General features: G+C 37.8%; 1 protein-coding gene across 1 annotated transcript in view; it reads right to left on the bottom strand.

Annotated features, from left to right (window-relative positions):
• Positions 1-485: 485 nt before the first annotated feature.
• si (sucrase-isomaltase (alpha-glucosidase)) overlaps positions 486-14,918 on the bottom strand; it is a 115,785-nt gene continuing 101,352 nt past the window's right edge. The window contains exons 27-37 of the mRNA XM_048604111.1: positions 14,654-14,779; positions 12,450-12,581; positions 12,228-12,338; positions 11,968-12,030; positions 11,512-11,628; positions 11,339-11,423; positions 8,597-8,735; positions 4,544-4,677; positions 2,628-2,662; positions 2,400-2,516; positions 486-539 (exon numbers count right to left, since the gene is read on the bottom strand). Of these exons, the coding sequence (XP_048460068.1) occupies positions 486-539; positions 2,400-2,516; positions 2,628-2,662; positions 4,544-4,677; positions 8,597-8,735; positions 11,339-11,423; positions 11,512-11,628; positions 11,968-12,030; positions 12,228-12,338; positions 12,450-12,581; positions 14,654-14,779 (1,113 nt within the window). The remainder of the gene's footprint in view (positions 540-2,399; positions 2,517-2,627; positions 2,663-4,543; positions 4,678-8,596; positions 8,736-11,338; positions 11,424-11,511; positions 11,629-11,967; positions 12,031-12,227; positions 12,339-12,449; positions 12,582-14,653; positions 14,780-14,918) is intronic.

Genomic DNA, 14,918 nt, shown 5'->3' with positions numbered 1-14,918 from the left:
CGAATCCTGACAGGCTTGGAACTGCCTGGCCGGCTGCCAACCGGCAATTGTTTCAGAATAAATTGTTATTTACACCTCCTCCAGTGAAACTGCTTTGTTAGAAGAATGTTACACAGACTTGGTGGCACCCAGCCCAGTAGGAGGCCAGAGGCAGAGAATGACAAGGACAGCACTTGACAATTCGAGGTTTAAAACCATGTTCTGTAACCTCCACATATGGGAAGTAGTTATATCATTGGATATCCCTGCCCTCACCGCGCCCCCCTTCCCGCAACTGCTAGTATTGGACACAGGCCACAGAATCTTCAAGAAGGGTGTGAAGAGGGGACTAAAAGGGGCAACCTGGAGTCCCAGCAGCTTTCTGTTTTTTTGCACCTTCTTCAATGGCATCATCAGAGAGACTGTCCCGGTGAGATGACCCCAAGGCTAGAATCAGCCCTAGATGAAAGGGGAAGCCCAAATCAATGGCTGCAGTTCCTGCAACATCAGCCAACTCTCAAGGCCTGATGAACAGCCTTATTGTTTGGGTATTCCCAGTCCTTTCAAACAAACAGTAATCTTAAAGAATAAAAAAACCAACAGTCGAAGTAACACAAACCAACTAAGAATAAACAGACCAGGACATAAGGTTAATGTGAGTGATCTTAAAGAGGGGCAAATAGTAAATAGAGCAATGAGAAAAAATAAAGGAAATGTAGGGACCTGGGAGTATTGTGCAGCAAATCCTCAAAAGTGTAGATCATAAGTAAATAGCTACTCTGCTTGGCCTGCTGTGTTCATCCAACTCTACATCTTGTTATCTCGAGTGAAGATTTGAGACTATTTCCTTAGAGATTTAAGACTGTTTACTGTAGAGTCCTGTGAAGAGATTGATAGCCTTTGACAAAGTTTAATTAAGGTAATGATACAGTCTGATAAGTATGGTTTTTCCTTGATAAAGTGTTCAATAAAGTTGTCTGGACTCTTGTCCTCTTTCTCTATAATGCCATGAAATGTGCCTGATTTAAAAAGGGTTACTGTGAACTGGCCAAGGTTAGTCAAGGTACTTTTATCACCTTTCACTTTGCAACAATATATATTACCTTTTCTATTTGCTATATTATCTATAACACCAGCAGTACACTTCTTGGTTTTTCGCATTGTTATATTTCCTATTTGCCCTTCTTTTGCTCTCTAAGATCACTCACATTAACCTTATGTCCTGGCCTGTCTTTTCTTAGTTGGTTTGTGTTACTTCTACTGTTGGTTTTATTATCCTTTAAGATTTCTTACTTATAACTGCATCTTTAAGGTCTGAGCATTCGGTCTACCTTGCTATTCATTATCCATACCTTAGAAATTGAATTCTCCCCCACTATTTCATTCATTCTCTTTACAAGAATATTGATGCCATTCTGGTTTGAGTGAAATCTTTTCAATTTAGTCACAAATTCTTATGAATGAAAATCTGGCTGTAACTAATGTAAAATCTTTAGGTTTTAATGTAAAACAAATATAAATTATTTGTTCGTGATTCTATTTCATTGCTAATTTGCGCACTTAAAATAAAAACACAATCAGCAAGATATGTTATTGCTTAATTTTAAACAAGAGTATTGTGCCATCAACAACTCATCACAGCATCTGAAATAAACAAACAAAGCACTGAAGAAACTCATCAGGTCTCAGGAGTAACTTACAGATGTCGCCAGAACTGCTGAGTTTCTCTAGCATTTTTTTTTCAGTTCTCCAGCATCTACAATACTTACTTTTAGCATCAAAACATTTGTACATTAATGATTGAGGAGGGCATTTTACACAAGATGTGATTATACACACTTATATTGACCTCAGAAAACTTTGAAGGTTAAAATTCATGTTATATACTAATCATAATCATGAAGCTATCAGCACTTACCAACATAATAAATGAAATTTGACAACAGATTAATATGTAATTAATTTTAAACATTTGGAATCTAATTCTTTCAGAAGAATATTGGTGTAGAGAGTTTTATCAATATATTATTGTTTAACTTCCTGAACCTTCCACTTTGCCTTCTGTCCTGCATTTAAATGTAGTTTATACATCCTGTTTTACACTTCATTCTTTAGACTCTGCAGACTCAGAGAGGGTACTTCAATCTGACTAGTTGAAGATCCTCAATGGTTCTAGCCTTGTTCACAAATACCACAGATCTCCTTTACAAGCCACCATGCTGGGAAAGCCATGTGATCGCTAATCCTTGGAAATATGTGAAAGAACCATGGATAAGAAAATATGTAACAGGACTCCAGGATTAAATTTAAACACCAAAAGTATCTTTACCATACAGATATAATGAAATAAATATATAAATCTTTATTTTCTACTTTGCACTTAGAAATGATTTTCTCATACTAACTCAAAACTGACTTACAGTGAACCCCAATCCATTGTGGTTCCTAGAATATGGGTAGAATGCTCCAAGCTGCATCCATCGAAGACACATTTCATAAGTAGCATTATTGAAAAAGCCACAGATGTCTGCTCCAGTCTGAGATTTAATGGAATACATATTATTCCATGAGAAATGCTGAATTTCAGTTTAATAAAATGAAAAAGAGATTCCCACACATTCTGTAAACAACATTATAAATGGACTTACATAAGAAATTCCAAACAGACTGAACTCCATCATTCCTAGGACACAAAAAAGAAAACTCTTGTGTCATGTATTATTATATTCCTCCCACGGAGGCAAATAACTTTAACTTTTAAATAGATATCTAAACTTCTAGAAAAGGTCACATGACACCTTTTCAAGCCTTAAGACTTTGACTGTAATAAACTAAAAGCAACTTGACTAAACATTGGACAATTTATATATTTAAAATTTATATTTAAATAGACAATTTATAATTTATTGAAATGTTTCCCTCAATAACTTTTAAAACAAATAAACATCTGTCTCTACAATTATACTTTACTCTGTCACTTGAATGGACACTTTACACTTCAGAATCAGTCCAAAAGCTATTCTCAAAAATGGCTTGTTGCTTTTATTTTGTTCATTTTGAGCCAGTTAACATCTAATCTGACTTTCATGGTAAAGATTATTCTGGAAATCCCTCTCTTTAGCTAAACTGAGACAAACCTTTCAGCCTTATTTTAATCCTCATGAATGTGGTCTCTTCAATTTGAGCTTGAACTGTCACTCACAATCTGAGTAGCAAATAATTGACCAGTTGCCTATATTTCTCTTTCTCTTTCACATTGAAACTATCAATGATGTTCAGTGATACGTTAAGAAAATCCCAGTTTCTGATCCTACAATAGCTTCTAATAAACTCTTCTACTCTCAAAGCACAGCTTTATGGCAGTATGAATCACATGGGCCTTGTACTCATGTAGGATTGAATCATCAAATTGTGGGGTGTCACTTCTCACTTTCTACAGGCTTGATTTGTGTTTGTGAAATGGACTAAATGAAATATGGGAATGTGGTTGTGGCAGGAATATACTGTCACGTTTTATGTTTTTTACCCACCAGTACCACTTCCTCAGTTGCACGCAGGATTTCCAGCAAGGTCTCTTTTATGAGATTGAGCAAATGCATCCATGTCTGTGCTCCCATCCCCACCAGTTTGGTGGTGTCAACAACAATTAAGGGCTGCCTGATCCTGTGACAGGGAAATAGTTCAACGAGAGTTTTACAATGTGTTTAGGTGATATGCCTTCCAGAGATAAGTAGCTGGCATTGGGCATAAACTGTGTGCACAACGTGTATGTGTGTGTTGCAGCAGTGTTTTGTGTTTGATTGCGAGATGGATGGAATCAAAAATAAGATATCAATTTTGTAGCTTAGACAAGCAATCTGACAGGAGATATCAGAGAGAGCATTCCAACCTCCAAACAACTCATCTACCCAATTCTTTAAGCACCATCTACATTGCATGTGGAATAATCTGCTTTTGCACATTAGACTTACCAGCCATCTCAGAACCATAAGAATGCAACCAAGTTATCTATAATCCTGAGGATTGTCTAAGAAGAAGGAAGGTGATAAATACTGCCAGCGTTGTTACCAAATTGCAATGTGTACATGAAGAAGTGGAAAGGCCAGGATTGGATCGCTGGGAGACTCTAAAGGCAATTGTGAAAGTTAAGGGTGTAGTGATTGTAACAAGGTCAGCCAGGTGTCCCTAATATAATATGAGTTCCCTGACTGGGGCTGTTAATGTGGTCCAATCAGGGACCCCTGGCTGACAGATAGAAACAAGAGTGTCAGAGATTCTGTTCACTCTGAGACCTGGCTCTGAGGAAGTTTGATTAGTGTCAAGGATTTTCCACGTGTAAATAAAGGGTGAATTGGTGACAGGAAACCAGCATCTGTGGAGTTATTTCAAAGGTGAAAGTCATTCCACTGCTGGAGTTGTACATGCTATGATTTCATGTGTAGGAGTATATTTGTGTGAGTTCAAGCTGCATTGAAGGAGATAGAAATGGGAACAAAGGGGATAAAATGACAGGAAAGCATTAAATATAATTGTATTAAAGATTTAGGAATTTTATAGTTTATACCAATGATTGATTTATGCAACTGGTTCCAGGCAGCTGTGTTGTCTCCAAGCCAATGACCCGCCCATTGACCACTAGATGGGAAAGTTGAACGTGTCACCACAATCCCTCGCTCTCCAGTTATATTCTGTAATGAGCTATAAAAACAAATAATTATTTGCAATGACAATAGTAAGGTTGACACCAAAAACACAGTGAATCAATTGAGAACAATAGTTTTTTAAAAATTAGATTTAAAACTTTCTACTTTGCTCAGAATGTCGTATGAACAACTACATTTCTGTGTTCTGTGCTCTGTATCTGACATTTGTTTTACAGAGTCATAGAGTCATACAGCATGGAAACAGACCTTTTGGTCCAACCAAACCACGTCACCCGAAATCCCAAACTAAACCTGACTGCAAATTTATTAAGATTATATATTGGTCTCTCAGAGTATTGGATGGGCACAAGGTCTGTGTTCAATTGGAGTGAGGTTAGAGATTGGAATTATTTTACCAACTATACATTTATTCTTATCTTTATTTACGCATTCAGTACATGACGGAAACAGAGAAGTAGAATTGGTGTAACATAGGAATTCTCCTGCAGAATAACTTGAGGAGCTGCAAGATGCAAAATTAAGATAACATTGACATTATGGGAAGTAAGGGATTACTACAGCATATGATGTTTACAGAGCAAGTATTCATTTTATATGCAGAAATTGACTTAAAAGTTTCTTTTTGCTAAAAGTGACTACTAAATATGGAGTTTCTTTTGCATGATCAGTGTCAATTTCTAATGTTGTACACAATGTTATGGACCAGATCTGACCCCCTCAAAATATTTTAAGAAGGTAGCCTAGACCTTAATTTTTCTTATTTTATAGGCAAATGTTATGTGCCTTGCTCCAGACATAAACTATTCGATGTTAAGTAAAACACAATTTATGTAAACACGATAGTTAAAATGCAATAAATGAAAGAAGGACTTGGAATAACTTTATGAGAAAACTTATCCAAAAAATAGATATAACTGTTCTAATATAGCAGCATACCATAAATACATCCCTTGGCAAAAAGGCAAATTCAAAAAAAATAGATTTGTCTCACAGGTAACCCAGCAGCAGAGAGAAACCCCAGTTTCTAGCTGTAACTGAGAGAGGGAAAAGATAGCTTCTACTTCTTCAAAACAGCTTCTGCCCTATTGAGACTCTAAAAGCAACTGCTTAAGGCTATACCTAAAAACTGAAAAAAAACTAGAAATCCTGGTCTATGAGAGCTGGCCACACCAATCCATGCTGCTTCCATTGTTCAAACTTTAAAAAAAACCAAGGCTTCCCAAGCTGTTTACTTTCTGGGTCTTCACTGGCAAGGTCATCTCCTCTGCCTTAAAACCTCCCTTCAAATAAAAAGGGAAAAAAAACCCCTTAAAACCACAGCACCACCATAACAGGAAAATGCAAATTGCTTGTCCAAGTACTACTCCCTGCAGTATCCCACTCGTCACTGCGTGCCTATCAGAAAAATATGTTGTTTATTCCTGAACTGAAAACAAAAAGTGATAGAGATCACAATGGGTCAGGCAGCATCCATGGAGAGAAAGCAAGCTAACGTTTCCAAGTCTAGATAACTCTTCATCAGAGCCAATGTAAAGTGTAGAGGGGACAGCATTTATGCTGTAGTGGGGGAGATGGAGTGCTGGGGGAGAAAGGATGTTGACCTACTCTTTATTTTCTGGTGTAGTATTCAATTTGCATCCATGTCAGTACACCACCCATAAACCCACGTGCTTTAATTTTACATGTTATTCTCTTATGTGGGACCTTAGTGAAGGCATTCTGAAAATCTAAGTAAACCACAATGATTGGCTGTCCTGTTCAACTGTACAAGTTACATCCTCGAAAAATTTCAGTGTATTTGTCGAGCTTGATTTCCCTTTTGTAATTCCATGCTGACTGTGTCTGATCCTGAAACTATTTTACAAGTGTTCTGTTATTAATTCATTGCTAGTATAATTTAGTATTATCCCCACTGCTGATGTCAGGCAAACTAGGAACAAAAACAAAGTTGCTGGAAAAGCTCAGCAGGTCTGGCAGCATCCGTGAAGGAAAAAACAGAGTTAATATTTTGGGTCCGGTGAACCTTCCTCAGAACTGATGGTGGTTGGGAAAACGTCAGTTTATATGCAGAAAATTGGGAGGTGGGTGGGGTAGGGAGTAAACGATAGGATAGAGCCCAAAGAGAGAGAAAGACAGTTAGACAGACAAAGGAGTTGCTAACAATCAGGCTGGGAGGGTGAATAGTTGTTAATGGGGACTGTTAGTGACTAACAACAGGGGGTGTGTAGTGGCAGGCTATGTGGTAACAAGGGCTGGTGTGTGGGGTGGGGGACTGGGACATGGGAGAGTTTAGGCCCTAAAATTATTGAACTCAATATTGAGTCCGGAGGGCTATAGGGTCCCCAAGCAGAAAATGGGGTGTTGTTCCTCCAGCTTGCATTGGGCTTCACTGGAACACTGCAGTAAGCCAGACACAGAGATGTTGGCCATGGAGCAGGGTGGTGCATTGAAGTGGTAGGCAACAGGTAGTTCAGGGTCTTTTTTGTGGGCAGAACTTAGATGTTCTGTGAAGCGGTTGCCAAGACTACGCTTCGTTTCCCCAATGTAGAGGAGACCACATTGTGAGCAGCGAATGCAGTAGACTAGATTCTGGGAAGTGCAGGTGAAGTGTTGCTTCACCTGGAAGGTATGTTTGGGCCCTTGGATACTGAAGAGGGAGGAGGTAAATGGGCAGGTGCTGCACCTTCGCCAGTTACAGGGGAAGGTGCCACAGGGCTGTGGGGAGGTGTTGGGGATGAAGGAAGTGTGGACCAGGGTGTCCAGGAGGGAACGGTCCCTGCGGAAGGCGGACAAGGTAGGGGAGAGGAATATGTGTCTGGTGGTGGCATCTTACTGGAGGTGGCGGAAATGGCGTCTGATTTGTCAGGCTAACATGACTGTGTTTTCTCTCTACCTTCTTTTATAAATAGAGGGGTTTCATTAGCTATCCTCCAATCCATAGGAACTGTTCCAAAGTCTCTAGAATCTTGAAAGATGACCATCAATTCATCCATTATTTCCAATGTCACTTCCTTAAGTACTTCGGAATGTAGACTCTCCGGCTCTGGCAATTTTGTTGATTTTTAATTTCATCAACTTCTCCAAGTCCATTTCCTAATTGAACAGGACATGTGGCTCTCTCCGTCTGTAAAGATCTTGTGATTAGGAAGGTTGCACTATAAATCTGAGAACCCCAAGCTACCTTTAATTTTGAAGAAGTTGCCAATCTGTTTCGGATATCATTGGGTTGATCGATACGTAAAATAAGCTGAGGTTGAGGCTGCCACTCATTTGGAGGTCAAGAAGTAGAAAAGTATTTAATTCTGCCCTAGCAATCTTCACTTTGATGACTATAAAATTCCACCTTTCCAAATTCTCAAATTATACATTTTTACAGCAATGTTTCTCACCATAAAGAACTACATCTAAAGTGAGTGCTCTGAGGACAACATTACATTACTTCATCAAAATAATACATAGAGCTGCCTGTCCTGCTACAAGATCACACACTATCTATTTCATAAAACCCCACCGATTTCGTTTTTTTGTCTGCTGTTCACTGAAACCATTTTCCTTCAATTTTAAAGAGTAGGTTGATTGCAGTATATGAACAACTGGCCAGAATTTCTTCAAGCTTTTCTTTGTTTATGTGCTATAACTTACTAAAATATTGTAGAACTCCATATAATAGGGATTCCACAATACAACTGGTGCTGCTATTAAAGTACAGTCTCAAAAATTTGAGGCCTTTAAAAATTGTTCCAACAAGTGTTATTCTGTGCATATAATTTCACTGATTTTGCAATCATACCATTTGCATTGATTTTCTGTACTTAACTCAGATGCTGTAACATCTGTTTTTGATTCTATTTTCATACTTCAAAATCAGCCCATCTACAATTACAACCATTAGTTTTACATCAAATATAATTTTGAAACCACAAGTTATTTAAAAGTAATTGACTACAACTTACTCAAGTGTTGGCTTTGTTTGTGACCATCCATACAGGTTATGCACATCATAGTGTCTCACTGAAGTTCCATCAGGTAGAAAGTGTTCACTTTCCATGCAGAGGGTTTTGTGACTCAGTCCGGAATGCTTTGATTCAAGAGCTTAAAAATGAGAATGTAACATATGCTGAAAAAGGCAGTAACTGAATGAAATAGGTAAAATGATTAACCACATGCTTCTTTGCTTGGAATTCTTGTTGAATAAGTTTCAGCCACTAAAACATATTATCTGTAACTTCTAAGTTCACAAGCTTTTAAAATTTGAAAGCAAAAACAAAATGATGAAAAACACTAATCCTTCTTTCTTATATAGAAAAGTGCTGTGTGTAAAAATCAGAATCTTATCTCTGCACCAGATTCTCAATATTCCCTTTACATTAAGTTCAGTGCTCAACCACAAAGCTGTAAACTGATTGATTGATTTATTGTCACGTGTCCGGAATATAGTGAAAAGCTTTGTTTATGAGTGGTACAAGCAAGGGATGTACAGATCAAAAAGACTTAGAGGCATACAGGTTATGTTATTTGAGGCTAGAGCCCATTCAACAGTCTGATAACGGCCGGAAAGAAGCTGTTCCTGAACCTGCTCCTGCGTGTGTTCAGGCTTCTGTATCTTCTGCCTGATGGAAGACGTTGTAGGCGGTCATTACCAGGGTGAGATGTGCCTTTCATGATGTTGGTCACCTTTCCACAACAGCAAGCTGTGTAAATATAGTCCATAGTTGGAAAGTTGGCTTCTGTCATGGTCTGGGCTGTGTACACTACCTTCTGTAGTTTCTTATGGTCATGGGAACAGCAGTTGCCCGGACAGTATGCTTTCAATGGTGCATCTGTAGAAGTTGGTGAGGGACCATAAGGACATGTCAAATTTCCTGAGCCGCCTGAGGAAGGAGAGGCGTTGTTGTGCCTTCTCAACTGTCGCATTTACGTGGGAAATCCAGGACAGGTTGTCAGTTGTCGTCACTCCTAGGAATTTGATGCTCTTTACGCTCTCAACCTCAGTTCCATTGATGTAGATAGGGGCGTGTTCTCCTCCTTTCTTTCTGAAGTCAATTATCAGTTCTTTAGTTTTGCCCATGTTGAGAGACAGATTGTTTTCATTGTACCATGTCATCAAGCCCTCTATCTCCCTTCTGTATTTTGAGTCAAGAACAAAGAACAAAGAAAATTACAGCACAGGAACAGGCCTTTCGGCCCTCCAAGACTGCGCCAATCCAGATCCTCTATCTAAACCTATCTAAGTAGTCGTCGTTGTTAGATATCTGTTCCACTACAGTGATGTCATCAGCGAACCTGTAGATGACTATATCTCAATATATTATCAGCTCTTCTTGTAGAAATATTATTTTTAAAGGAGGCAGCAACAGAACTTGGAGGAAATTGTTGCAATTTTTTGAGTTTGTTCAGCTCAAAACTTCTAGGTTGAGTAAGATCTGTATCAAAGCTTTGGTTTATAATGGCTTGTTGCTATCTCTATGCAGGGCAAGGAATAAAACCTTTCATTAAAATATGGCTGTGGCTTTGCCTTTTAGGGACTAAATGTGGGATGGTTGTGTTACGTTTTGACAAACACATAACTTGGAAAACTCAACCAATTGCATGCCAATAAGTTTCAAGCTTCAATGAATTTCTTAACCTGTATAAGGCTTCGACATGATGTTTTGGGCCATCAGAGGCTATCAGCTCATATGTTGGCTGCAGCCTTTAGCTCCTAGTTCCACTCCATAAGGGATACAACTGTCAAAAAGTTTATTTGCTTCTGGTTGCAGGATGGGGGTCGCTGGGAGAGTAAAGGCACAGAGGTGACTTTTAGGTGCCACTCCCAACACCTCTGCACCCCACATCACCCCCCCCCCCCCACCACCACGCCTCTAGTTGTCCTTCGGTTGTACTAAATGGAGGCATTCCCCAAAACAGATGGCAGGCTGCCCTGAGTACATAGTCAGGAAACATTTCTCATCCACTGGGAATGCAAGTAATACGTTGGTGGTGACTTGAAATTCTTACTTAGTTGTTAATTTTGTATTTAAGTGCCATAATTGAAGACATGTCAGAAAAGTTTCTCAGCAATCTTGTCAAGAACATAATCAATGAAATAAATTGTACCTTGCCAGTACTAATTCAATAACTATCTCCCTTACTTGTTAACTTTCCCTCACCTCCAGGGAAAATACTGTCCTATACTTTCAAGTTGGGCAAAATAAGGTTTGGTTACCAGATGAACTGAGAAAAGGGTTCCTACCAGATTTGTTACATTCATAAATTCAAACGCCAACTGACAAAACAAAAAGTGGAGGCACTTATATGTTTAAGCACCCAGATCTCCTATTTGCGTATTTAAGAAGTAGCTACTTTTAATATGTATTGACCCCATTTTGAAGATACTACTGCTTTGTTAACATTGATTCGATCAACTATTGAACTACCCAGAAGTTAAACTGAAATTGTACTGTTGATAAAACAAATTCTTTTTTACCTAACAATCTATGATTCACTATAATGACATATTTTAGAACAAAATATTCAGCAAAGTTGAAATTTGACAGAGCAATTCAGTATACAGAGATTTGCATTAAACACAGACCAGCTGTTTCCAGTCTAAATGACAAGGTAACATAGACTATCAATCCCCAAACTCAACTGATTCTTTTGCATTTTCTTTGAAAGACACGTTTGATGAATCCATTAATTGGAAATGTCCTAACCTGGCATATAAGGTGGATAGTTCAGTTTGTTATCATGACACGTATGAACAGATCCATGAACAAAGCTGGCAGGTTCATTCATGTCCTAAAAAGAAAATAAGAAAAAATGCTTTTGCTGTTTGAGATTTGGAATTGCTCTTTAATGAGACAGAAAATGGACAGCAAAAACTCACAATCCATAGTCCATCAAACTTCAAGGTTTTCTCATAATACTCTTTTATTGCTGTATGCCACCAGTTGATTGTTTCATTGCGGAAGAAGTCCGGGAAAGCAGTATAAGATCGATAATGCTGTAACAACACGAAACACCAATTTAACAAAACCAGGATAATACCTTATATATGCTATTTTAAAATGATTTCTGCACCTTCTTGTAGCTTTCTTCCTAATTTTCTTGTTCAGGCCAATCATATTTCTCTGCTTTCTTGGTTGTTAATTATTAATTATGTTCATGTTGAAGTTAAATATGACTCCAGCTTAATCTTTTCAGGTTTTCATTGTCAGTGCAAACATTAATGGCAAATCATATGGTTTCAGATAAGAATTAAATTAATATATTTAAGGTTCAAGAGTGATTATGTTGGAGGAATATAATTAGATACGCAATTTGTTCGATAAATAAGGCTTACCTCCACTTGATATTCCCAGGGTTTTGACGTATCAACTGTTACATTTGGAAGATCTGGCCATACCTGCAATTGGCATTCACGAAGTTCAAAGGTTACAAATGCTTTATGTATTTTTCAGCTGTTATGATATACAAATCATTGAATTTATGGTATGAAACTGGAAGCAAGAAAATTGTCTTAATTACAAAGGTAACCAAAGCCACTTCATAATGTTGCTAAGTTTCAAATGGATTTCAAAAATTAAAAAAAAAACTGATTACCTTCCCCCATATAACATCAGTGCTTTTCTCCCATTTAACGAAGACATCATTATGGATTCCAGTGGTAAAGGCTTCATAAGGTTTAGTTTCATTACCTGAAATTGCTGGATCCTGCATAATTTTTTTAAAAATGCACAATCACAAATATCAAATCCATAGCTCCAAATTACATTATTAATTTAATTCATGTCCTTTCTTAGAAAAAATGAACAAGAAACTTACCAAAATGATAATAGTTCGCATCCCTTCACTTCTTATTTTATCAAAAAAGTCTGGCAAATTCTGGAAATCATCGGCATCAAGAGTAAAGTCCAACTGCCGCTCCATGTAATCAATGTCAACATATTGCACGTCCTTAAAAAAGTTTTAATCCATAGAAATCCTGACTAGTTAGAATATGCATTATTTAGGTTTCTGTATATAATCTCAGCTATCAGTCTCAAAAAAGATGTGAAGGTGCCAGTGTTGGACTGCGGTGGACAAGGTCAGAAATCACATGCCACCAGGTTATAGTCCAACAGGTTTATTTGAAAAAACAAGCTTTCGGAGCGTAGCCCTTTGATCAGGTGAAGTGAGAAAGTAGCACGCAGAACACAGAATTCATAAGTAAAAGATCAAAGGGTCACACAACTGATGAGGATGTATTAAACAAACCTAAGATGCTGTTAAATCTTTAACCAGTTAGAAGGTTTTAATTGATTAATATGCATATGTAAATCCCCGAATTTCTTTCAAGTCACTGCCCTGAGAGAATCAAAGGTTTTATGAGTGTAAAGAAGAGGTGACATTTTAGATCAGACAATGCATGTTCAATGTGATGCCTTCTTTAGAATCTGTTTATGTTTTGGTTTGAAGTCAGACTGGTTTTATTTCTAAAGTAGGAATTTATTAAATGCCACATTGACTGACTGTCTATAAATTGTGTGCTTTTTGATCAAAATAGAACGTATCTGCAAATACAAATTCACCCCATAGACTTACATGTGTGTCTGTGTATGGATGGGCGTGTTGGTGGAGAGATAGAGTGTGTGTGTGTGTTTGTTTGCATGAGAGAGTGTTTGTATTTGTACATATGTATTCTCACACATACATACATATACACACACTCCCTCACACAAACTCACACACACTCCCTTACACAGATCATCTCTCATACACACACTGTCTCTCAAGCATAAACATGCATGCATACACTCTCTCTCTCTCTCCCTCACACAGACATACGCTCTCGCTCACTGTCTCCCTCACAGACACACACACACACACACACACACACACACACACACAAAAACACACACAATCTCTCTCTCACAAACATACACTCTTTCTCTCTCTCCCTACCCACTCACCCCCACGCACACACACACTCACTCTATTCCTCTCTTAATCACACACACTCTGTCTCCCTTTCAAACTCACACACTACACACACACACACACTCCCTCCCGCGCGTGCGCGCGCGCACACACACACATACACGTGAATCTATGGGGTGAATTTGTATTTGCAGATATATTCTATTTTGTTCAAAAAGCACACAATTTATAGATAGTCAGTTAATGTGGCGTTTCATAAGTTCCTACTTTAGAAATAAAACCAGTCTGGCTCCAAACCAAAACACAAACAGATTCTGAACAAGGCATTACACCTAGCGTGCATTGTCTGATCTAAAATGTCACCTCTTCTTTACACTGATAAACCATTTAGTTCTCTCAGCACAGTGACTTGAAAGAAATTTGGGGACTTATATACACACATATTAATCAATTTAAATCATCTTAGGTTTGTTTAATACATCCTCATCAGTTGTGTGACCCTTTGATCTTTTACGTATAAATTCTGCTTCTTTCTCCTTTCACTTGATGAAGGGGCTACGCTCCGAAAGCTTGGGTTTTCAAATAAACCTGTTGGAGTATGACCTGGTGTCATGTGATTTCAGTCTCAAACAATTTGCGTAATACATAGTTTGGAGACCTGATTTTCATTGAAAGCCACAACTCTCTATGTCATATTGAGCCCAATGTCACAGAAATACTATGCAAGCACACTCTGCATTATGTATAGAGTCTTCCTGCAAAACAGAATGATTTTTAATCTAATGGGGGACAAAAGAGATATAAAGTATATAACTATTAGAGTTCCTAGCACATGGCTATAATCATACCACTGAGAAACAATATGTAAGTCACCTATTTTAGGAGATTTACATCAATTGGCTATGCAAAGATTCTGACAGATTTGCTGCTGATTTTGCAACAGCATGCATCTGAAACTAATTTCTATTGGCGTAAATTGGTTTATATTATCTTCAAAATCCTTTTTTTACATCAGTTACTCTTACTGCATTAATTAAACAATTTATATTCTTGATAGACTATTAGATAGAATGATACAATATTTGCATTTAAGTATATAAGTAGCATACATATGGAATTTTTGCATTCTTCATGTCAGTGTAGAGATCCTCAATTTCAGTGGTATTCTTGTATCCATATCGACATAACTGAAATCCCAGTGACCAATAGGGCGGCATGACTGGGCGGCCAATAAGCTAAAAAGTACAAGAAAAGAATTTTTAAAATTTGTTTTCCAAGCTGGGAAAAAAATTCACATCTGGTTCTTAGTTTCAACATGTGACTATACATGCCTGTTTAGTTTAAAGTGCAGAATTTAGAAGGACTGATGAATTG

Source organism: Rhincodon typus, chromosome 13 (assembly GCF_021869965.1).
Source record: "Rhincodon typus isolate 14 chromosome 13, sRhiTyp1.1, whole genome shotgun sequence".
Lineage (NCBI taxonomy): Eukaryota > Metazoa > Chordata > Chondrichthyes > Orectolobiformes > Rhincodontidae > Rhincodon > Rhincodon typus.
The sequence above is the reverse complement of the archived record's forward strand: the minus strand, read 5'-3'. Positions and strand labels throughout refer to the sequence as shown.